Below are 24,854 nucleotides of genomic sequence, written 5' to 3'. Positions count from 1 at the left end.
CTATACCGAAACTTTCTGGAGCTTATCAAGGGAGCCAGAGCGCTCCGAATACAGAAGCTCTCACACACTCCAAACTGTCACTGTGCAACATACACCGTTTTTTAATTGACATAACACAGGACCTAATGTATCAAAAGGTTTTACCCATTCTGTGTCTGTTGGGAAATTCTTTGATACTCTAGGGCTTAAATCTGCCTGGGTTGCTCTTCTGACTCAGCATGGTTACCATGTGACCAGATTAAATCCATACTGTCCTCTGTTTCACATGTCACTGGATGGCGACCTCCAGAATCTAGCCAATTCAAAAATAACATTCTCTAGTTCAAAACACTGCTGTCTAGCTGTTCTGAAAGTTCAGTCTTCGCTGCTTTCATGGTCTGGTTTGACCGCATAGCTGTCGCCGGACAATTATGTGAGAATCCCCGAGATAGAGGCTTTGGCTCTGCCCATATGTTGGGAGCCAGCAGTACATGTTTTGATTGGGCAGAAGTGTGCTTCCACAAAAAAGTGCTTTCCCTCCATGCAGCTGTGATTATTTTGCTTATTTATCGAGCTGCCTGAGCGTGAACTTTCAGGGGCTCACACACACACATGCTATTATAATGCTGTTCAAGTGTCTTAGTTAACTAGATCATTTATGGTGTTTTTCTCTGGCAGCAGCACAGATGGGAGGAGGGAAGTCATTAACTTATGGCTGTTTAGGTCTGGCTTGACAGGGCAACTGTCGCTTGACTAAATGTGATCAACAAAAAAGAGCTTTTATGTGACCAACACAAAAGAGATTTCAGAGTTCTACTAAGAGGGGCTAAGGCTTCAGCTAGATTGAATGCTTGGCACCTTTGGGCTTGTGTCAAAGTTTATACTCGATGCAGCAGGACTGAGTTGTTATGGTGGCAAGTCAATGATCACGACTATAAGCTTGATTTGCTTACTATGTTATGTTATGTTATTCGCAATTTATAAAGCGCACGGGCACCCAGAGGTTTCATGGCGCTAGAGAAGAGTGAAGATGGTAAGCAGTATTCTAGCCGTGTGCTTGTTTGAACAACCAGGTCTTCAAAGTGCCCCTGAAATCCATTAGATTAGTGCAACTCCGAAGAGATGAGGGAAGCGAGTTCCAGATCTTTGGGGCCCAGTAGGCAAATCGGCATCCACCGAGGCGTTTATTAAAAAGAGGCAAGGTAAGGAGGGACAGGTGGGCAGAGCGAAGATTACGAACCGGTTCGTATTTCTTTATGAGATGGTTTATAACCTGGGGGCTTTTTCCATGAAGGGCCTTAAAGGCCAAGCAGCCTACTTTGAAGGTTACCCGTTGGGCTAAAGGTAGCCAGTGAAGGGTAGCTAGAAGTGGTTTCGCCGAGCTCCTACCATTGCATTTAAATATTAGTCTGGCCGCTTGGTTTTGCACAATGTGCAAGCGATTCAAGAGAGCCAGGGGGATGCCTAGATAAATGGAGTTAGAGAAATCTAAGCGGGAGAGGACCAAGGCAATTGCCACCTGGATGAGGGCGGAGCGCGTGAGCAGATGAGCAATCTTCTTGATCTTCCGTAGCTGGAAGAAGCATGAGGAGATCACAGTTCCCACCTGGCTATTTAAAGATAGATCGGTATTAAGGGTGATCCCAAGGCTTTTTACTGATTAAGAGGGAGACGGGGGAGATCCCATTTCGGGCGGCCAGAAATGAGGGCCCAGCTGGTCGCACTTTTACCCGGGAGAACCAACTCGGTCTTTCCAGGGTTGAGTTTTAGATGGTTCATCTCCATCCAACCTTGAATGTGCAACATAGTGGCCTGAAATTCCTCCACGGAGTCTGTGGAGTTTAATGGGAATATGAGCTGCAGGTCGTCCGCATAGTTGTATATTGTAACCTTCCTGTTTTTCAAAGAGTGCAGCAAAGGTTTGAGATATAAATTGAACAGGAGGGGGGACAATGACGAGCCCTGTGGGACGCCGTAGATGGTGGAGAGTTTGGGCGCCGTAAAGTTCTGAAGCTTGACAGCCTGGAAGCGGTCATTCAGAAAGGACTTGACCCATCCGAGGGCCGTGCCACGTAGGCCGGCCTGTTCGACACGGTGTAATAAGATGGTATGATCCACCGTGTCGAACGCTGCGGACAAGTCCAGAAGCACCAAGGCCTGATGTATGCCCTTATCGGCATTAGACCTCATTGTGTCCAGGACAGCTAAGATCACTGTCTCGGTAGAGTGCGTCTGGCGAAAGCCGGCTTGATCGGGCTCTAGAAAATCAGATGTCTCTATAAAACTAGAGATACAGCTGGCCACATGGGCTTCTAGAATCTTTGCACCAAAAGGGAGGAGTGATATAGGCCGGTAGTTCGATAGGTTGGAAGGGTCCGCACCAGGTTTTTTAATTAATGGGACCAGCGTGGCGTTCTTGAAAGAGTTGAGGACTGTTACTTGTAATAGGGACTCGTTCAGAAGGGGAAGTATTCCTTGGGATAATGTGGAGTAAACTTCCTTCAATATATGCGGGGGACAAGGGTCGTTGGGGGACCCGGATGTTACTCTGTTCATCAATTCTGCTAACCTCGATGGATCTATAGGAGGGATCACCTCGAGTTCGTAGGGATTTCTGCAGATATCCACTCTTTCCGCGGTAGTCCGGCTAGACTGAATACTCTCTTTTATGATTGCAATCTTGTCCTTAAAAAAATCATTAAGCTGATTGCACATCAATTGAGTGGGGACTTGAGAGGGGGAAGTTCTGACATCATTACATAGGTCATTTACGACCCTAAAGATTTCTCTGGATTTGTTTTGGGCGTTAGAGATTTTTTCGGAGAAGAAAGCTGCCTTAGCAGATAAGATAGAGTTTTTATACTTCCTGCGGGCAGCTGTAAATAAAGATCTATCTTCATCAGAGTACCCATGTGTAACGCCCTGAACGTCTCAGGATCGTTTAACAGACACGACAATGAGGATGCAACCACTTGTGAAGGGTTAGTTCTTTTAATGAAGGCAAATAAAATACAAAGAACAAACAAAAGTTATAGTCACTGGAATCCTCCAGGCTAAGTACGTTACCAGCCCACAGCACGGATGGTCCTAACCGTCCTCTGCATATACGCCGATCCCGGCGTATGCCAACAGAGGGCAGAAATGAAATGGCCGACAATGCCAATCGGTAGGCTGTGAGGGGCACGAAGAGTGTTGGGGAGAATCGAGGAGACAGGGAAACACCCAGCCGGGGTCTCTACCTGAAGGGAGCAGCCGCTCAACCTCTTCCTCAGACTGCACCGGGACGCGGAGTCACCTCCTGGTGATGCGTCACCGATACCCCAATCACAAGCAAGAAGACTGAACCGAGAGCAGCCGCTCGATCGATCCTGTGGACTTCCGAGTCTGTAACGCGGCAAACACCTCCTGGTGTGCGTTACAGCTGGCAGTCCCTGTGTCTCTGGTCGGGCTGGGAGTTACGACTCCAACCAGCAAAAGCGCCACTGCGCTTGGACTCAGCCGAGTCAAAAAGCGAAGCTCAATGGTTGACCGGTAGAGCTTCCGGGTCCTTCACAGGTGACGATGGGGCAAGACACGGCCCAGGGAGTAACGACTCGACCTACCTCCGTTCTTGCCTTACTGGAGCACCACTCCGGAACACTGCTCTTCACGAAGCAGGTACGTCGGTGTAAACACAATATCCGACAGCCTTGTACCTCCCGGTTCCTCCCTTTATAGGGCGTGTTTTCCTTGAGTTATGTAACAGCTCTCCTGTTTACATAAGGGCGTGTTTCCCTTGAGTTATGTAACAGCTCTCCTGTTTACATAAGGGCGTGTTTCCCTTGAGTTATGTAACAGCTCTCCTGTTTACATAAGGGCGTGTTTCCCTTGAGTTATGTAACAGCTCTCCTGTTTACATAAGGGCGTGTTTCCCTTGTATGACAGGAATTCTTGACACCATGTCTCCATTTTCTCTCCGATTGACGCAGTTCTAATTTTTGATTTTTTAGGTCTGCAGTAAACCACCTATGGGCATCCATGCGGCGAGCACGTGAAAACTTAGTTAAAGGAACATGCTTGTTGCTGGCTGCCAGGAGCCATTTAGTAAGATCTTTATCCATGAGATTAATGTCTGGGGAAAATGCTGGAAGAGAGTTGGCCAAAGTGGACAAGAAATCTTGTTTATTTAATGAGCTCCATTTCCTTACTAGCCCCCCCGCAGAGGTGGGAGCCTTTAGATGGCCGTGAAAGGTGATGAAGAATTGCAGTTGGTTATGATCCGACCATATGCAGGGCGATATCGTTGGGGTGGATAGTGGGACATTACGAGACCAAATCTGGTCCAGAATATGTCCCCTTTTATGAGTTGGAATCAGAACTGATTGAGAAAAGTTCATGTGGGAGAGAAGCTCAAAGAGTTCTGTGGCCTGGGGTCCTGCTTCCGGGTTATTGTATCAATAGTTTAGATCCCCGATCAACATGACTTTATCGTAATTAACGATTAGACTGGCCATTTGCTCAGACAGCGAGACTGGGAAAGTAAGCATGGTTTTGGGTGGACGATAAATCAATACCAGCACCATAGTTCCTTTGTCTGAATCAGATTTAATTACGAGGGTTTCTGTGTCTGGTAGGTCCAAGGGGGGTAGGGTGGTAAACGTATGGTTTTTATGAATGATTGCGGCAACGCCGCCCCCAGATTTTCCTGGTTTTCTATTAGCTAATAGGATGTAATAGTCTGCCGGAAGAGCTGTGAGAATATCTGGTAAAGAGTCCTCCGTGAGCCAAGTTTCAGATATAAGTAGTATATCTGGTGTATCAGATTTAAGTAATAGAAAGATATCTAGTTGGTGTTTCACCAGAGATCTGGTGTTAAGATATAAACAATGAAGGGTCGGGCATTTAGGCTTGGAGTAAGGCTAGTGGAGGAGAAATTTTGAGGTATGGTATACGGGTTCTCCTCTATTAGATAGAGAGGATAGATGTTATTATCCTTTAAGCGGGTGAGTATGGCAGGGTCAAGATCGGGGGTACCAGAGTGTTGCAGGGACAGGAGTTCAAGAGAAGTGTAGCTGTTTATTTCTCCATTCTGTCTAGTTTAGGCACTGTGAAAAGCATATTTTAAAGTGTATAGGCAGTTAGGTGGGCATTGTTATTTCCTTATATATTCAACACTACAACTGGGTATTTTGTTGCATGGCATCTTGAAGACTGCAGAAGTAAGCAAGGGTTTTGATTTTGGCCACCCACTGACAAAGCATAGGTGGTTTCAATGAGATGATTTGTGTTAGGCCCTGTTGAGAGGGGTTGCGTGTTTGGCAAGCTTTATTTTCAGACGAATTTCGAATTTTATTACTGTATGTATGATGTTTTTTTTATGCATACTTGAATAGACCTGTGTTGGGTAAAATGTAAAGCCAATATGAAAGGTTATGCTTCAGCAGTTTGAGAACAGCATGCCGGAATTCATAGGTTTGATCTTTCTTATTAACTGTTATGACAAAGCCGGTAGGCCTGATCTACATATTGTGAAAAGCATGTGTTAAAGACAATAGACTTTTAATAATGGATTTTTATTACTCCATGCTAAAGCCTGTAGGCAAGTACCTTGTTACATTGAATTTCACAGGTTCCTGTAGTAGGGAAGAGGCTTGGTGTTGGTGATCTATTTGAACAAATTATGGGGACTGAAGATATGCAGTACTATAATCCATATTAAACTTTCTCAGGTGAAATAATATTTTGCTTTGCTGTCATTTTGTATACATTTGTACTTTTATTACTGTATGCTGGATGACAGCCTTGTGGAAAGCTTACAATTAGTACAGTAGGCTTAAGTTGGTTATGGTGACAAGCCTATGATCAAGGCTATATGCCTAATTCTTTATTATGAAACGTTCCAATAAAGGCAGTCGGTCTGACATATTGATTGTGAAAAGTATATGTTAAAGTCGATGAGCTTTTAAGAGTGGATTGTTACTACTCTGAATTAAAGGCTACAGATAGTTTTTTTTTGTTACATGGAATCTCACAGATTTGCCATGGCAGGCAATTATTTTGGTTCTGGTTACCCCCTTTGGCAAGCTGTGTGCATAGAGCATTTGTACCATCAGAATCCGTGCTAAGCCCTCTTAGGAGAGAGTATTTTGCTTGGCCAACTGTAATTTTGTCTAGTATATAATTTTGACTATATGCCGGATGGTTGCCTTGTGGAAAAGCTTATGCCCGGTACAGGTGGCCACAGTTGTGGTGAAAATTCATTAATAACCGCTACAGGCCTGATTGATTAACAAGGAAAAACAGTTTCTCTTGCTATAAGCCTGATCTGTTGATCACGATAAGTTATGATAAACTCATTATGCTTGACATATTGATTGTAGAAAAACATATCTTCATATTAACCGGTATTGAAGGGTGGTTTGATATTTCTCTGTATTAAAGCTTATAGATGGGTATTTGTAATAGAAAATGTCAAATTACCTTGGTAGATAATGATCTTGGTGTTGGTTATTGCCTCTGACAAACCCTAGAGGGAGAAGATATGTACTGTAATAATTCTTTCTAGAATGTCTTATTAGATGTATGCGAGAATCTTGTAATAAAATAAATCATTTAATAAGACAGCCATATATGTAAATGCATATCCAGTTAAATAGTCAGAGGATATAGTTTATATTCTCTGCTCCATCCATGATGGCAAACAACCTGGGGTAATGACTCAGCCTGCGTCAGTCATTGCCTCTTTTACCCTGCAAATGATGGCATTAGCTGATCATATGTATCCATCTACCTGAAAAGGCATGTGCTTCAGTATCCGTACTGGTTGGCCAGTCCTTTAGTTTTTAATTTTCTCCTTTTTATAATTTCCCTTTGATTTCTTTACTTCATTTAATGTTTTTAGAGGGCACAACAGTTCTCCATGCAGTGCTAACGGATTACTTGTTTCCCCGCTCATTTCATTTGCAGTGTGGTGCATTCCACATGTCACTTCTCTAAACCAGGAGATACATTATGGACAAACAGCAATCCATTATTATCATTGTTTTACCATTCCAAAATGGCCTGCATGTTGGTTCTAAATGTTGCCTCCATGCTTGAACGTTTAAGCCGTAATAAACGATTTACAATACCCTTGCAAGATGGACACCCATTGTTATGTTTAGTTTTGTTATTGCAAACGTATGTCCTCCTTAGTTAGAAGACCGTTTGTTTTCTTTTATCTACTTTTATTATTTAAATTTATCTTGCATATGTTGGTGAGTTTGTGTGTTTTATTGTGGTTGTGTCAGAGAGTGAATGGAAAGATGACTCCGTGGATTATGAATGCCTGCATGAGTACAAAGATGAATGGCAGAGTGCATGTATGATTTATTGAGTGTCTCCACTCTTCAGTGACAGCAAAGGCAATTTCATTCATACGCTAGACCTATTGGCATTGCTAGTGCTTGTTTCAAATTCTATATAACTTCTTCAGCTTAGGTTTTTCTCTGGATTAGTTCGGACACCAGTGATAATAACCAGTGTACTCAAAATATTTACTCTTGCACGAGCACCAGAAAAATATAAATATTGGAATTATAATTTCTTATCTGGTCCAAAGCCAGATACACAAGTCTAGTTACTGAAAATACTTAAGTTACTTTTAAGTATAACATTGGCTTAAATCTTGCATAGGTACAATGATTGAGAACTTCTTTGTAAACCAAGACCCACAAGCCATGTGCTTGCTCGGTGGTGGCTGCCCATGGCTACTTGTACTTTTAGACTTTCTATATATGTAGATGGTACACCACCTGCTAATGGAACCTAATATTACACACCCTGTTAAATAGTAGGCCCAACGTGGGAGAGGCTAAGATTGTATCCTTCAGTTGGACCAACCTGGGTGCTGTTAGCATTAAAGGAGGGCCTGCTGGAAACTTCAGCAGATAACTATGTATGACTGGCATCGGACTGATGGACAACAAAATGTGCTATAAAGTGGCAAATCAGCGTCATGGGGCATGCATCCTGGATGGGTATTGCATGCATTTCTCAGTGACCAAGTTTAGCACCCTGGCTGCATGTGTCTCAGGCATTGAGTACAGACAGGCATGTGTCTGCAAATTGTAATTGCTCCCTGAATGGAGGCACCTGAATTCCAATGTCGCATGTCCTATTAATTCGTCCCTGAGCGCGAGTGAATTGTGCATTTTGCTTGAGATAGTCCACTTAATCTTTGATGTGGTACAGCTCTAGGCAAGCAGCAGACATGCTCCCTGTCTGACCGCACGTCTTTGTCCTCACAGGCGCAAATGTTGCATGTAGCACAGATTTCTAGACCGTAACCCATGTATCCTTCGGTGACATCCCTAGGTAGCAATACAAGACCCAAGTGTATAAGTAAAATTAATTGGTTTAAATACAGTTACTCATGTCAAATGTTCTTTTATTCTTCCCCTTCCATGCCTGCAGAGCCCAGTGGATCCATGGAGTCACGTAAACCAAGTAAGAAAGAATCAAGTAAAGAGGCTTGAAACTGTTGTATAAATATTGGAATTTGTTGCCATCGTGAATTGAGGGAGATAGTTTTTGTTAAGGAGTAGGTAATCACTAGCTGTATGTCCTGCAGCAGGGGAGGATTCTAGTGCATGCATGTGGTTCATCTCTTGGACTGCCTGAAGTCGGCGTCCATCCCAGAGGTGGGCTTTTCGTAAATTTGACAAAAGCTGAGTTGTCTTTTGGGCTACTTTATTGCAGCATGATGTGATGTCCATCTCGTGGAGTAATTTTGAAAGTCAGTGGCTTTATTTCTTTAGGGCTTCTGAAGTCAGTATCCGTGCTAGCTGCCTGTCTGTTTGGTTCCAGCAGCCAATGCCTGTGCCCTTCTGTAGTCTGTGTCTGTCCTATACGTCTCCTGAGTTGCTATAAATAGGCAGTTCCTATGTCTTTTGGGATCCTGGAGTTACTGTATGTGCTAGCTGTCTCTTGTCGTGTTTTTTCTTGTTGCAGTCTGAACGTTTTGGGGGTTTTTGCAGTCCGTATCTGCACTAGCTGTTTCTTGGGTTCTTTCTTTTTTTTTTTTTTTTTAAAGTTCCAATACCTTTTGGGCTTCTGGAGTCAAATTACTGCTAGGTGTCTCTTGGCTTGTTCTTGAAAACCAGCACCTATATTTGTTTTTAATTTCTGGAAGCAGTGTCTGATGTTTATTGCGTCGTCGTTGAGGAGCCAGTGCCCATGTCTGTTGTGGGTGAGTGTCGGTGCTAACTGTCTTTCTTGTTGTGCCTCTGGCAGTATGGGTGCATCTAGGTTGCGTCTATGCCATCAGCCTGTAAGTGTTATTTTTAACCATCATTGTTTTTTGTTTCTGAAGTTGGTGTCTGACATGTTTCTTGGGTTTCATTTCTGTGGCTTGCACCTGTGGAAGCTTTTGTTTTTTTATTTTTTCTGATGGCAAAGTCGATGTGCAGGTAATTGCACAAACAAAGAGTATTTAGTAACTCAAAGTTACTCTGCCTGTTTTAATAGCTAGAATTGTAGGCACACAGAACATGGCTTAAACTTTTAAGCTCCTCTGGCAAAATTAGTTTCTTCTACAGTCTTTAGTCTGCATAATCGAACAACCAAAATTTTAACTATCTGAACTCCATCTCGCCCTCTGTCCGTTCAATACAGGCCGAGAATGGGTTACCTCGTTTTCGCCTTACCTCCAACTCAATATGGGCACCTGACTTTTGGATTTCTGGAATACCCTGTGGCCTCTAAAAAGGGAGTCCACACTCTTACTCGGAGTTGTGGCTAGGCTCTCATTCTGCCCAAGTAGATCTCAATCCTTGTGTTGGCTAACCTTTGGTATTTGGGAGTCCGTCTATACCACAACAGTCAATCTTGCAGAAGTAAAGAAGAAACGCAGATTGAGAAGTCTACATCAATTGTTTTATCTCGGCATAAGTAATGATTTTTAGATGGTCCCTTGTGTTTTCGAAAACCATAGGATAAATTCTCCAGGAAAGTTAGTGCCCCTGATCTGTTTACACCCGTTTTTGTCTTGTGTGTAACTATGAAATATAGAAAGCATTGATGTTCATCTCAGATGCACCAAGATGCCGGCCACAGCTTTCTAAAAAGAATATCCTAGATAAGAAATAGCGGGAGGGTGCAAAGTCAACATTTCAGGACACATTATCTTTAATCATTTCTCCAAGAATGACTGAGTTTGGCAACTGTTTTTCTACTCTTGTTGATTTACCTTCCCCTACCACAATCTAGTTGATTGTATTTTTCGTCACACAATGCGAGGAGGAATGAGCCAGACCCAACAGTTAATAAGGATTACCTGTATTATAACCCTAGTACACTTATCTGTCTACTTGTGGTATTACCAATCCACTGTTGTAGCTCACTTTTAGCTTCTAGTCCATAGGTTGCTTTCTCTTTCTGTGCATTTTGTGAGTGTTTTGTAGTTACATAAACAGCCACGGTTGACCACTCACTTGACATGCAGCAACTCTGTATCATTTTTTCTTGTTAACTACTTTCAAAAGCAAGTGTAGATCTATCAATGAGCTGAGAATACTTCTCAATTAAGAATACTAAGAGAGGACCCAGGAATGGAGATTACCGTTTACTATGTGGGTACCGGTTCAGTTGTCATGCCATTGTCCTACATTTCCTCTGATCCCTGCATTGTGAGAGAGCTGAGGCTGGCAGGGAGAACAGACAATAACAGTAAACCCAGTGGAGGTGGTGGAGAAAACAGTAATGCTTGGATGGTTGGAGTTCACGTGAAGGACTGAGTTGTGGTGGAACCATATTGTCCTGGGTAGTGGTGCGATACAGTTGAGGAACGCGGGTCCGGGGTTAAGCCATTGAGGATGTCCACCCTTGATCCGTGGGCCCCAACAAATTCAGCATTGGAGGTTGTGACCTGTGCATAGGCTCTCAGTTTGTCCACCCAAAAGAATTCCGGAGATAAAAAATGTGGGTCCCTGTGTGAAGATGACCAAATGAAGATCCTGTGAGCAAGCGGAGAGTGTGCCATATGACAGCTTAATAAACAGATTGAAAAAATTAAAGGGTTGGAGGCGAGACACTAAATTGTAGGATCAGAAGAGAAGGGCTCATGTGAGGGTGCTCGCGGTTCTTGCTAAGGTCCCACCTTAGTCCCTGCTGGACTGGATGGAGAAAGCGCTCAGATCTCCTACCAAGCCTAGATAAGTGTCTCAGAGATTCATAAAATTGACTGACTTCCTTTGATGTGGTAATGAAATGAATCAATGTTGGGGAGTGGTGCACGGTGATGGTAGTGCTGCAATCACAGGACCATACGGATCAGATCTTGAGAGCAGCAGTACAACGGAGAAGAGTGCCTGTGGATGACCATAGGCTGCTAGTATATCCCAATATGAGGGCACGAAGCTTGGTGAGGAAAAGAGAATGAATGGCCATCAGGGAGGCAAATGGTTGCAGAAGGGCTTTCAGAATCATTGTGTTTTCAGATTTAGCTGAGGGTGGAGCACAGTGGGAAGACATGTGTTTACTCAAGTGGAGTCAGCCAGGCTGTTCCGGGAGGGGTGGCAGACGGACAAGGGTGTGACTGGGGTTCCTGACACTGGGCTCTTATAAAATTGGCACTGAACGGGGCAGCGTCTGTTTGCATCTCCACCAAGAAATTGTGCAGATATATTTGCCTTCAGGTAAACTCTCACCCAAATTCAATTTTCTTGCATACACAGATGGCGTTCACTTGTGCACCAAGTTCTGGAAAACCATGTATGAGTAAGGGTAAAGCAGCACTCACTCTCTACACAATCAAGATATGATAGGCTGTACCCTAGTGTCATTCCTCGTCACCAATGTAAAACAGCTTGGTGATTTCCTGCAATGTCAAATCCATTTTAAGGGTGGCAGTACTTCTTCCTAAATACAGGAAAGAAGTCTGATTACATGGAAAACACAGCGGATGGTAATGCAGTGAATTTATCATGAGCTTTAAATACCGATTCACTTGTTGGTGGGACGAAGGGTAAAAGTATAAAAGCGAACAAGGGTTTGGAAAGAGAGGACAAACCCTCAAAATAGATATCACATTGCTTAAGTCTAATTTTCTGTGATCATATCATGTGCATATGTTATCCTAGTCAAATGGTCCATGAGAATGAAACAAATGTCCCTACTCTGTAAAGAACTACTGAATGAAGAAATGACTATGCAGAACTTCTTCGTTGGGGCTGTAAATTGTGGATAGCGAGCGAAATACTAGGCAGATAAAAAAAGAGTCCGTTTCAAAGTCAGTACCTTAAGGGATCTCTTCGCTAGAGGTGTGAGTGTGAATGGAGACTACACCTCGGGCTTCACAGTAATAGACACACAGAGGGTAGGACATCTTCACGGCTATGTTATAGGAAGGATCTGTAAAGTGGGTTTGCAGAGCAAGGCGTGATTGTTGTGAATGATTGAGTGCTTTTGGAGAAGTGATGACTGTCTCCAAGGAGAAATTTAAGTTATTTGTTGACTGGACATTCCACGGACCAGCCTTGCTCACCCGCTGCTGCAGATGGAGAGAATTTTCCCCCAAGAAGGCAGCAAGTGAACAATAAATTGTGGGTCACGGCTACAGGGCAGCCAACCGAGGTACATAAGAATGGCTTAGGTGGACACACTCTCTTATACCAGCTGCAGGGCTTGCATTTAGGCCTGCCACTTCTCTTCAGTAATGTACCACAGCTTGAAGACAAGCACAGGCTGGTAGTATACCGGTACACGGTGGCGGTTGTCACACACGGATTGCCTCATTTTTGGATTGGTTTGTTTACTGTGGGAGGTAAGAGCACCCCTAGATCTCGCAGAGAGAGCGGAACGGAAGGCCCGAGAGCACCAGTAATAAACCAGATCCAGAATCTCCTGAGAGTCAGAAGGTCCAGATTGGTTGTGCTGATGAGGATCTGCTCCCTTTTTGAATTAAATATGTATTCCCAATTCCCGTCTAGCTGAGTGACCGGCACCATGTCAATTAAATATACTGATTTCTGTCTAGTCGGAGAGGTGTCTCTTACCGGCCCTTTAACGTGGGCTTTGTTTGTAATGAAGACCCCAATATGGATTACAGCCACACTAGTGCAGTTCCTTTTTTCTTTCTTTCTTTCTTGATTTGTGTCATTGACGTCCCGGTGGAGCCATCCACTGTGGTTCTATGTTAGGTTATTGGAAGGTGGTGATGGGGGACACGCTGTCCTGCTGGCACACTTTATTCCAGCATGCCAGCCATCTCCCCTTGTGGGATACCAGAGACCATAGAGGCAAGGGTATTAGGCGTGGAAGACAAGAGGCTACACCTGTTTTGGATACATCCAGATTCAGGAACCTTGGTCTTCATCACAAATCATTTTGCACACGTCAAACGTGTATGCGCAGTTCCCGATTCACAGTATTACTATCTTGTCAGCAAGAAATTTCATTGCTTTGCCATCTATATAAAAAAGTGCTTTTTCGCACACTTATAACTTTTTTGCCACATCCCAGATCTCAGTAGCCGTCAGCAAGGAAAAGGCAACCCTCTGTTTGACCTCTATCTCGAGGAACCCACCAGCCATTGTGTCTCCTCATCCAAAGGTTCCAAGAAGTATCTGTCTTTTGGGTATTTACATTGTTGTTGCTTTTTGTAATGAATTTGGGCTGTGTCCAAATGGTCTTTATGACCAGTACGGAATATAATGCCCCCTAATGATGGTGTCTCGCGGCTCAGGCACCACACGGCACAAGCAGATAATCCCACATAGGCAAAACAAACGATGAATGTTGTTTTCATGAGTTTATGCAAACACGTTTTCAGATGCAAGGCACCATGCTTGCATTACTCTGAGACTTTCGTCACCCTCACACATTATTTTGCTAACTAGTGGTCTTAGATGACCTTGAGAAGACTTGGGCAGTGGGACGAGTCCGTTCTTTGGGATGTTTATGGAATGTGACGTACCAAGAATATATATAAACTGGTAACGTTTTTATTTTAGGACCCTGCCTTTTTATGTCTCCTCTTCCAGTTACTGATTTAAGTTTTGGTGCGGGGTTGTATAGTAAGGTGTGTGGTGAGGTTAAAAGTAGTGTGACGTGACGAATTGTGTGCTCATTCACTGTGTGTGCACAGCTGCATGATTGTGGAGTACACTTAGTTCCACGAGGCATGCTCAGAATTTCCTTTTGTTCGAGGCATGTGGGTTGCTGAATTCATATCTGTGCATAGATCGCCGCCTAGTGTTGGGTCCGGATGTTTGCACGTTGTTGTCCTGGAAGAGTCTTCGAAGTATCCTGGGATAGGTGACTCCTCCCCTGGACTACAGTGCGCATGGGCATCCTCTCTATCTTAACTCAAGTTAGGAAAAACTTTGTCGAGGCCAAAAGGCCTTTAGTTCGCGTCTGTACTGTTTTCTCGATCAGTTTCGATACTACCTTTGTTAGTTTACTAACTTTCAGCACCGACTTTTCGCATCTTACCTGCCCATCGACGACATCGACGATGGAAGCGAGGACACCATTCAAGAGGTGTCCGGTATGCAATGCGAAATATCCCCACATCGACGTCCATCCGGTGTGCAACAAATGCCTTTCGCCGGATCACGACGAATCTACATGCATGGCCTGTGCCCGGTTCCGTTCCAAGAAGACTCTACGGAATCGACGAGCGGCGAGACTCGAAGCGCAGCACGCGGCACCGGCCCCGGCAGACATCTTCAGCGCCGAGTCCGAAGATGTCGAAGAATTGGAGATCCTACCCTCCAGTCCCGTTTCCGAACATGACTCCGGATCGGACGACGTCGACGAATCACTCTTTCGCAGAGATGAAGACGACACCGAGGTAGGAGACTACGATGAGGCCTTAGGGGCCGAAGAGAGTAGCCCCAATGACGAGCAAGGCCTACCCGTTCAGACTGAAGAGAGCCCGGTGCCACAGTCTATGGCTCCGATCGAGGGATCGCCTTCGGGCCTTACCCGAGACCTATCCCGCAGTTCTTCGGCCCCGCCCTCGGGCCCGGCCTCGGATATTCAGCGGCAGCCATTATTACCTGAACCGGCTGGTTTCCCTTCTTCCAAACCGAAACCGAAAGCTGCACTGGTTCAATTGAAACCGAAACTAAAAGTGGCGCTGGTCGGATCGGGGCTTTCCACACCTTCGACGCCAGCGAAACGCGTCGGCACCGAGCGCACCAAGCGAGACTTCGGTGCCGAACTTGAAGCGGTCGGAGTCGGCATACGGAAAAAGGCCTTCGGTGCCACCAAACCTGCTCGGCTCCCGGCGCCGGCGCCATCGACTCCGACACCAAAGGTCACACTGCCTGCTGCGTCTCACATCGCTTCCACGGCAACACCAAAGCCTCATGCATCGAAGACGTCGACGGCCATTCCCGCCCCTCGACTCGATGACCCACCGGCGCCGAAAAAGTCCACGGCCGCCTCTACAGACCTGGTCGGCGCTAAAGCCTCAAAGGCGCTCCAAGTGCGACCTGTTGCGGCACAAAGCAGCAAAACCAAAACGGTCCCCCAGGACACGTCGGGCTCCGGCCCAATAAAAGCTCCAGCAGCCTCCTCGGCGCCAGCCAACATTACCTTTGGCCTGCCTCCATCCACGATCCCGAAAATGTTCCAACTCAGGACACGGGTCACCCACACCACGATTACACCTGCTGAGACGTCTCCGTCACATCTCATCGACGCCAACACCGGCAGGATGGTTATCCACGAACGGAGGATAACTTCGGAGCCACCTTTTGGACCCTTTCCGGATCCCACTAAAAAGAAAGCTGCCTGTGGACTCAGAACCTGTCCTTTGCGAATCTTTCCACTCGCCCTACCAGGATCCACAATCATTCTCTCACACACACTCCGACACGGATGCGTTGGAGGACTACATGGGTGACCAAGTCCCCTACCACGGAGACATAGACCCTGATGACCAACAGGACCCTGATCAAACTTGGGGCGACCCTGTAGACCCAGGTGCACCTCTAGATGCACAGGACCCACAACTCTATGGGGCGAAAACATCTCCCACAGAGGACACTGCAGCGTTCAACGCTCTTATTGAACGTGCTGCGAATAATCATGGAGTGCAGCTTCACTCTGACACCGTCGAGGACGACTTTCTTATGGACACCTTCGCATCCTCAGAAAGGCATGTAAAAACTCTGCCCATGTTGAAAGGGGTCCTCAAACCAGCCAAGGACATCTTCAAAGAACCCACCAGGGCACGGGTGATAAACCCCAGGATCGATAAGAAATACAGATCGGCGCCTGGGGACCCTACTTACATCAGAGGCCAATTACCACTAGACTCCATTGTCGTAGCGAATGCTCGCAAGAGGGCACACTCGCAAACGACAGGTGACGCTCCTCCCCCGGACAAAGAGTCCAAGGTGTTAGAGACCTCTGGCAAGCGAGTTGCCGCCCAGGCTGCCAACATATGGCGCATAGCCAACACTCAAGCGCTCCTCGCTCGCTACGATAGAGCGCACTATGACACATTGGAGCAACTACTCCAACATCTCCCTGACCAGTTCAAAGAAGGTGCAGAAATTCTTATCAGAGAGGGACAGCTACTCACAAATGCTTCCATCAAGTGTGCACTAGATGCCGCAGACACGGCTGCCAGGGCCATAAACACAAGCGTCATGCTGCGACGACATGCCTGGTTGCGAATCTCCAGATTCAAACCTGAGGTGCAAAATAATATACTCAACCAGCCTGTCAACCCCGACTATTTATTCGGACCGGAGGTTGACACCACCCTTGAGAAAATAAAAAAAGGACACGGACACCGCAAAGTCCATGGGGGCTCTCCAGACTCAGTCCTTTCGGAGCAGCTCCTTTCGTCGCCCCGGAAATAGAGGAGCAGGTAGAGGACAGGGGTCACAGCAGACATACAACAAGGGCAATACACAAACCACCTACGATAAAAACACCCGGGGTGGATATCGTGGCTCCAGCACAAAGGGAAGAGGACGCGGCTACGGCAACACCAGGTCCTCCCCCAAGAACAAGCAGTGACGCCCTCTCCCTTCCTCCCGACCACATAACACCTGTCGGGGGAAGGCTACAAAGGTTCCTGTCCACGTGGAACTCCATCACCACGGACAGGTGGGTCAAAGATCTTGTCAAATACGGTTACTGTCTAGAGCTAACCTCCACTCCACCCACAATTCCTTCAAGAAACCGTCCTATGTCCTCAGAGCACTTAACGCTCTTACAGCAGGAGGTGCAAAGTATGCTTCTAAAAGGCGCTATAGAGGTCGTACCCGTCCACGAGCAGGGTACGGGAGTGTACTCCCTCTACTTTTTAATACCGAAAAAGGACGGGTCACTCAGACCTATACTAGACCTAAGACCCCTGAACCGGTACATTCTTTCAGAGCACTTTCACATGCTCACTCTCCAGCAAGTCCTTCCGCTTCTCAAGCAGGGAGACTTCCTAGCCACGCTGGACCTCAAGGATGCGTATTTCCACATACCCATTCACCCCTCACACAAAAAATACCTCAGGTTCACTGTTCAGGGGCAGCACTACCAATTCAAAGTCCTTCCCTTCGGCGTGACAACAGCACCCAGGGTTTTCACGAAGTGCCTAGCTGCCGTGGCGGCACATCTACGGAGGCAGCACGTACACGTCTACCCCTACCTGGACGACTGGCTCGTTCAGGCACAATCAGCCCAGCAATGTGCCAACCACATGTCCCGCACCATTCACCTCCTTCACAGTCTGGGATTCTCACTAAATTACCCGAAATCCCATCTCCAGCCCGCACACGTACAACAGTACCTAGGTGCGACTATAGACACTCTGGCGGCCACAGCTCAGCCAAATTTAGTGAGGATCAACAGCATGCAAATGCTGATCTCCAGGTTCAAACCCCAACACTCACTTCCAGCGCGAGTGTTCATGCAGTTGATAGGCATGATGGCCTCCTGCATTTTCATAGTCCCACACGCGAGATTACATATGCGCCCGCTTCAGGAGTGCTTAGCACGTCAGTGGAATCAGGCTCAAGGACAGTTGAAAGACCTAGTGTTGGTGAGCGGTCGGGCATACAACTCTCTGCATTGGTGGAATCCACAAAACCTTTGCAAGGGCCGACCGTTCCAAGAGCCTGTTCCACAAATAGTACTGACAGCGGACGCGTCTCTCCAGGGATGGGGAGCTCATGTACTCCACTACACAGTGCAGGGACTATGGACGACACAACAGAAGAAGATGCACATCAACCTTCTGGAACTGATGGCAATCTTCCTGGCCATGAAGGCATTCAAAGTACATCTGTGCAACAAAGTCGTGTTGATCTGGACGGACAACATGACTGCCATGTACTACATACAGAAGCAGGGAGGAACACACTCTCCACAGTTGTCTCATCTGGCTCAGAGCATGTGGAAGTGGGCCATTCAGAGGAACATGTTCCTCATGGCAGAGCACCTCCCGGGCAAGGACAACCAGATGGCGGATCTGCTCAGCAGACACAGCCACCAGATGCACGAGTGGGAGCTACACCCTTCAGTACTCCAACCGTACTTCCAGCAGTGGGGTCATCCAGAGATAGACCTCTTCGCCACAAGCGAAAACGCAAAATGCCAAAGCTTTGCCGCCAGGTTCCCACATCCGCAGTCGCAGGGCAATGCGATATGGATGAACTGGTCCGGCAGATTTGCGTACGCTTTTCCCCCAGCGCCGTTGATACCGCTGGTGGCTCGCAAACTCAGACAACACTCCCTGACACTCGTCCTAGTTGCTCCTACGTGGGCACGCCAGCCATGGTACACCACCTTCCTCGAACTTTCCGTGGTGCCGCATCAAAGGCTGCGGATCAAACCCGCGCATTTGACGCAGAACCATGGAGAGATTCAGCACCCAGATCCGCAACAGCTGAACCTGGCAATCTGGCTCCTGAAGTCCTAGAGTTTGGCTACCTCAACCTGCCACCTGACTGTATGGACATCATCAAGGAGGCCAGGAGACCCACTACAAGAGCTTGCTATGCAGCCAAATGGAAAAGGTTCGTCATTTATTGCAGTAATAATGACATTAACCCGCTGGACGCATCCATCCAAAACCTCATTTGTTACCTCTTACACCTATACCGATGCAATCTGGCGTACACCTCTATACGTGTCCATTTGACCGCAATATCAGCCTATCTGCAAACCAGGCAGCACCTCTCACTATTCAGAGTGCCTGCCATCAAAGCATTCTTGGAAGGACTCAAACGAGTCATTCCACCAAGCCACCCACCGGCTCCAATGTGGAACCTCAACCTGGTCCTCACACGCCTGATGGGTCAACCCTTTGAACCTCTCCACTCATGCGAGATTCAATTCCTCACCTGGAAAGTAGCTTTCCTGGTAGCGATCACTTCTTTAAGAAGAGTTAGTGAACTCCAGGCACTAACAGTTCAAGAGCCATTTATACAGGTTCACGCCAACAGGGTCGTACTACGTACCAACCCCAAATTCATGCCCAAGGTAATATCGCAGTTCCACATGAATCAAACTATTGAACTGCCCGTTTTCTTCCAAAACCCCCAAACTGTCGCGGAAAGAGCGCTCCATACACTAGATGTAAGGAGGGCCCTCATGTACTACATCGACAGGACTAAACCCTTTAGGAAGACAAAACAACTGTTCGTTGCCTTTGCCCCACACCACAAAGGTAACGCCATCTCCAAAGCAGGGATAGCCAGATGGATAGTTAAGTGTATTCAAATTTGTTATCAAAAGGCAAAACGCACATTAACTATTCCCCCACGAGCCCACTCAACACGTAAGTTAGGGGCCTCCATGGCTTTTCTAGGAAATATTCCCCTGCATGATATATGTAGAGCAGCCACCTGGTCCACTACACACACATTTACCAAACACTATTGTGTAGATGTGCAATCAAAACAGCAGGCAGCTGTAGGACAGGCTGTTCTCAAAACCCTTTTTCAGACCGCTGCAGCTGGCACTGGTAGCCGCCGCTAATAGAGGGCACTGCTATACATTCTATGCACAGATATGAATTCAGCAGCCCACATGCCTCGAACTGAATATGCTACTTACCAGTATGCATCTGTTCTTGGCATGTAGGGCTGCTGACATTCATATCGCCCTCCCTCCTCCCCGGCGCCTGTAGCAGCTGCAGCTCTCAGAATTACTGTAAGCATGGTCATCACTTTCTGTATCTACTCCATCACTGCCACAATGGCGAAAAACAATCTGAGGATGGAGAGGATGCCCATGCGCACTGTAGTCCAGGGGAGGAGTCACCTATCCCAGGATACTTCGAAGACTCTTCCAGGACAACAACGTGCAAACATCCGGACCCAACACTAGGCGGCGATCTATGCACATATATGAATGTCAGCAGCCCTACATGCCAAGAACAGATGCATACTGGTAAGTAGCATATTCAATCTGCCTCCTGCTTCCCCATACTCGCTGCTTGGTCACTGGTGCTTATAATGACTAGCTTTAAAAATCGTTGTCATCTTCGTTGGCCTTGTATAGTAACTTTTAGCACATTGATCACAATGGCTTAGATATTTCCTTGCTGCACACTCATACCTTTTTAATACTTCTGTTATTTAACAATAACTTTTCTTACACAATCATAATCTTGCACAGAGCTCTGTGGTCAGTCCACAAAAGTTGCTTTAAGTCCCAACCAAAACCATTCTTGGCTCTGTCAATTCCTGGTAAATACTGGAGCCATGTTCTGAAGCAATCACGATATGTTTTTTTCCCATTTGGCAAATACACTTTTGGGAACAGTATTGTCTCTTATAGGAAGCAAATCGGAATAAATGAAGCACAGGTTTTTCAGTGTCTTTGCTAACTGTTTGATTTAAGAATGCCTTTTTTAATAGAAATTAATATTGTATGAGGATTGATCCTTTATATCACAATACATGCTGTTCTATTTTCAATTATGATTTTTAATCCATAGGAAAAAGAAGAAAAGATTTGAAAATAACGATGGTTCACCAAAGACCAGAAGCGGCTCATACAACGTGAGTTGAAATGCGTGATAAATGCGCGTCTTTATCGCTCAATCAAGTGTTGCTTGAGAGATGGTGTTGCTGCTACTGATGTGTTTATATAATGAATTTTTTAATTAATGGCGTCATTGGGGTGTTTGTGAAGACTGCATTGCTGGATGACCTAGACTCTACTCATCACAGTACAATGAGGTATTAAATGCACCATTCTGACGTCCTAGTGTGAGAAACGAGGCTCATGTTTTGGTCGATTTTGGTCCTATCTTTACAGCTGCCAACTTGACCGAAGTTGTGCTACGTCCTCGGCACACGACATTTGTACTGCACATTTGGCCCTGCAGCCAGAATTATTTTTATGGGGGGTTGGCGAGTGATTATCAGAAATTCTGTGTGATCATTTACACTAGTACCAATATCAACCTAGTTGGAATTTCTTCAAATTTCCATATCTGACTTTCCCATGGCTCAGAAAAGATCTGTGTCAAGGGTGAAACTCTGAGTCATTGATTAACCAAAACCCAGGGTTAGTGGAAGTGGCATTGTGTATGCTTTGACCTGCAGTAACAACACAGGGTTGACCCTTCTCGCGCTCTAGCCCCTCAAGAGGCTCCTATTACCAGCTAAGAGACAGAGAAACAGGAGGAAGGACAGGGAATGGAAACTGCTTGATTTAAATTGGACTCTCGGTCCATAGAGGAACTCCTTAGTGTTCTACACCCTGCACCTGATCCTTCAAAATATTGAATTTAATAATCGTGTGGTAGAGTTGGACTGCACTCCCTAAAGCATTGTAAATCTAGTTGTATATTTTGAATCCAGCAAGTTGTAGTCAATGTCCAGAGATTGTTCAAATCAGGGCTGACCTTACTAGGCCCAGGAGAGCCCGATACAAGCTATATTTTCAGAATACCCACTGACTAGGTAAATGTGATGCATGTAAATTCACTGCATTTGACCCTGCAGTTGTGATCTGATTGTGGGTGGTTTTGTGAAGAATCAATGAATATTCAGCAGAGGTACAGTGGGGAGAAGGTAGCTCGATGCTCTCCAGCTCGGAATGTATAGCTTTGCCAGTCTGTTCATTCTGTTGAAGTAGGTGGACGCTGCAAGCCGAAGTCCAGCAGTTGAACATTTCTTGCGAAGTGTAGGGTGGCCTTGCAGTATTCAGTTATGTTGAGACGTGGTCTTAGACTAACTTTGAAAATGACTGGTGACGGTAAGGGCCCTGGGCACCTGAAAGGCAAAGGAGGTTCCTAATTTCTTTCTTCAGATGGTACTGCTAAGGAATGGTGAGACCTGTGTAACTATCTCCAGGGTTTCCTGCAGTGTATCCCAGTTTATGGTGTTAAAAAGGATCAGATTTGGGTTACTTGTCTTTCATCTGTGATCTATTGAGTGCTATTCATTATGCACACTAGAGCAGACTCCGTGTCTGGTGCAGATCTGTCACTTGACTGCGCAACATTGAGGCTAGGGTTGAAGTCAAGGAGAATTGTAAATGAGATGGCCTTTTCCATTATTTCTGACACAGGGAGGTAGATGAAGCTCTTTTAGTTTTTGGGCCATGTGAGATTTTTTTTAAGGGGCGTTGACATTGCAGCTTTAACAAGGATATGAAACCTTGTAGGTAGCCTGAAAATATAATGTTGTGATGGTGCAGAGCATTACCTTTCACGGTCTTGCTGACTTCTTCCTCAAGAGTCAGTTTAGAAACATCCTAAAAATATAGATTTCCTCCCACCAACAGCAGAAGATATCCCATTGAACCATGATAATTTCCTGGACAATCATTTGACCACTTCCAGTATATAGTGTTTGTCACAAAAAAAGGGCTTCCTTTCTGGGTGCAGGAAGAGCAGATAAATTTGCTGTCAAGAGAAAGTTTAAAATACTAATAACAAGGGACAGGTCTGTATACAACATAAGGAGAATTCCTAAAGTTAGGTATTCCCACATGCTTACTTTAAACTGAATATGTTCCCTTGAGAATGTGATGGTTGGATATTGACTGCAATCTTGGCGCGGATTCAACCCAACATATTACGATACATGCCGACCTCGAAAGGCTTGAGGAACTTATAGAAAGCTCTTCACACAAAGTAAAGATTAAGCTTATCTAGTAGCTGCTAATGATATTTGTGCTAGTGGTAATGCTTTCATATTTGTTCCATTTTACACTTGAACATTCTGTGCATATTAATTTAAAAACTACAACTACAAGGTGAGACCTGAGCTCCGAGGCAGATCTCTCTCACAGTTCATCTTCTCAGATTTGCTTTAGAGCATGTTGTGAAAATGTGTAAGTGTGCGCGTATGGAAAAGTAATGTTCAAGGTAGCTTTTTATCCCCAACATTCTCTTATAGGGCGTCTGAGGGCGTCTGTGTGATTCTGAATGGTAATACCTTGTACCATCACTGAATTAATTTTTGGTTACCCGGTTCATAGAACCAGAATCTGTGGCTCGTGTTCACTAGAGAATCCCCATCCAACCAAACTAAATTAAATGACATCCAGGGCAGATGGCGATGAAACGACATTAATTCCGTGGCCCTGCTCTCGTGTGCCTGTAAAATGACAGTTGGCATTTGACATTTTGGAATGCTCATCTGAGTGTTACTATTAGCAAAGCCTTGTCGAGCTGAGCGATTTATTATTTATTTTTAATTACAAAAACGTCCTAAAATACCAAAAGAATGTCGCCACCTAAACATGGCTGCCATATACATACATTTATGAATGCGGCTGTTTTACTACTTGTTTTAAATAGCATACATTTCGGTAGTGGCATGCTTTTCATTACAATTATTATTATTTGTGGAGGAGACCAGAATAAATCGTCACGTATTCAAGCAACTAAATCGCATGGAACTACAATGTTACTTAAATACTCTAGAACTTTAAAAAAAAAAGAAAGGAAAATGAATCGACATCTGTTGTCGAGTCTTCGGATAAATCCTAATCCAACTAGGATTTACCCGAAGACTCGACAACAGATTCTCTGCTCACGCGACTGACAAAATTTGGATGCTATGACAAGACTTCTCTATTAATCTGAAAATGCACAGACTAAATGTGGACACTATGTTATTGGATTATGAAGATTAGCCTTGAGAAAGCCCTGGCTCTTCCTGCCATGTAGGGCGAAACACGTGTCGGCTGTTCACTTTTCCTTATACTTTTTCTAAAGAAAGAATTAAAAATGAGTGAAACTGAAACAATGAAATATGGTGAATAAAAATAACTATTTTCGTCACTCAAAACCTACCTGAATTCTTGTATTGTTTTGAAGTAAGGAATCATCCATCTTTGATAAATAAGATAACCGTGGAAAGGAGGGACACTCGCTCACAACCGCTTCTACATTTGTCTTTTCAAGGCTGCTAAGGTCCAGAGCCTTGAGCAAAGTTCCTCCACTGTCATTAAACGATTCATATCCAACACCAGGATCTCTGGGCCGTTCACTTTCCCTTTAACCATTATAAACTGTGATTGCAACATTCTAATGGTAAGTCTACATTCTGCTCAAGAAATATGGAATGAGAAAGTTTTGTGTATATGTTGCTTCTAGTCATTATGCAAGAAGAAGGTGTTTGTTCAGGGTTTGTGAAATTTCTGTTTCCAAACACTAAAGAAACAATGGTGCGAACCCCACAGGTCATTTTACATAGGTTAGAGCCACTCTCATAGGAGAACTCTATTGCGCAGCACCCCCTTACAAAAGGCCACAGACTGTAAGTACAATTCAGTGCTATTGGGTGGCAATCTCTGACTTCTGAAGAGGTCAGTTTGGGAGCCGCAAAAATCTCATGGCTGCACACTGGAAATCTTGACTTTGGATCCGGCTGAACAAATGAGGTTTCTGCTTGCCAGGTAGTTTATCTGAATCCATTCGTCAGGTT

The 24,854-nt window shown here is 45.3% G+C and overlaps 1 protein-coding gene across 8 annotated transcripts in view; it reads left to right on the top strand.

Moving 5' to 3' along the window:
* The window catches only part of MAP2K3 (mitogen-activated protein kinase kinase 3), a 315,923-nt gene that overhangs the window by 162,695 nt on the left and 128,374 nt on the right, over positions 1 to 24,854 (top strand). For 4 of the 8 annotated variants that reach the window (XM_085628895.1, XM_085628899.1, XM_085628894.1 and 1 more), the window contains exons 2-3: positions 8,413 to 8,445; positions 20,903 to 20,966. In XM_085628895.1, coding sequence (XP_085485021.1) covers positions 8,413 to 8,445; positions 20,903 to 20,966 — 97 coding nt within the window. The remainder of the gene's footprint in view (positions 1 to 8,412; positions 8,446 to 20,902; positions 20,967 to 24,854) is intronic. The other 4 variants (XM_085628897.1, XM_085628901.1, XM_085628896.1 and 1 more) reach the window with 1 other exon arrangement.

This window comes from Triturus cristatus, chromosome 10, assembly GCF_964204655.1.
Source record: "Triturus cristatus chromosome 10, aTriCri1.1, whole genome shotgun sequence".
In the NCBI taxonomy this organism is placed as follows: Eukaryota; Metazoa; Chordata; class Amphibia; order Caudata; family Salamandridae; genus Triturus; species Triturus cristatus.
This window is presented reverse-complemented; position numbering and strand designations above follow the sequence as displayed.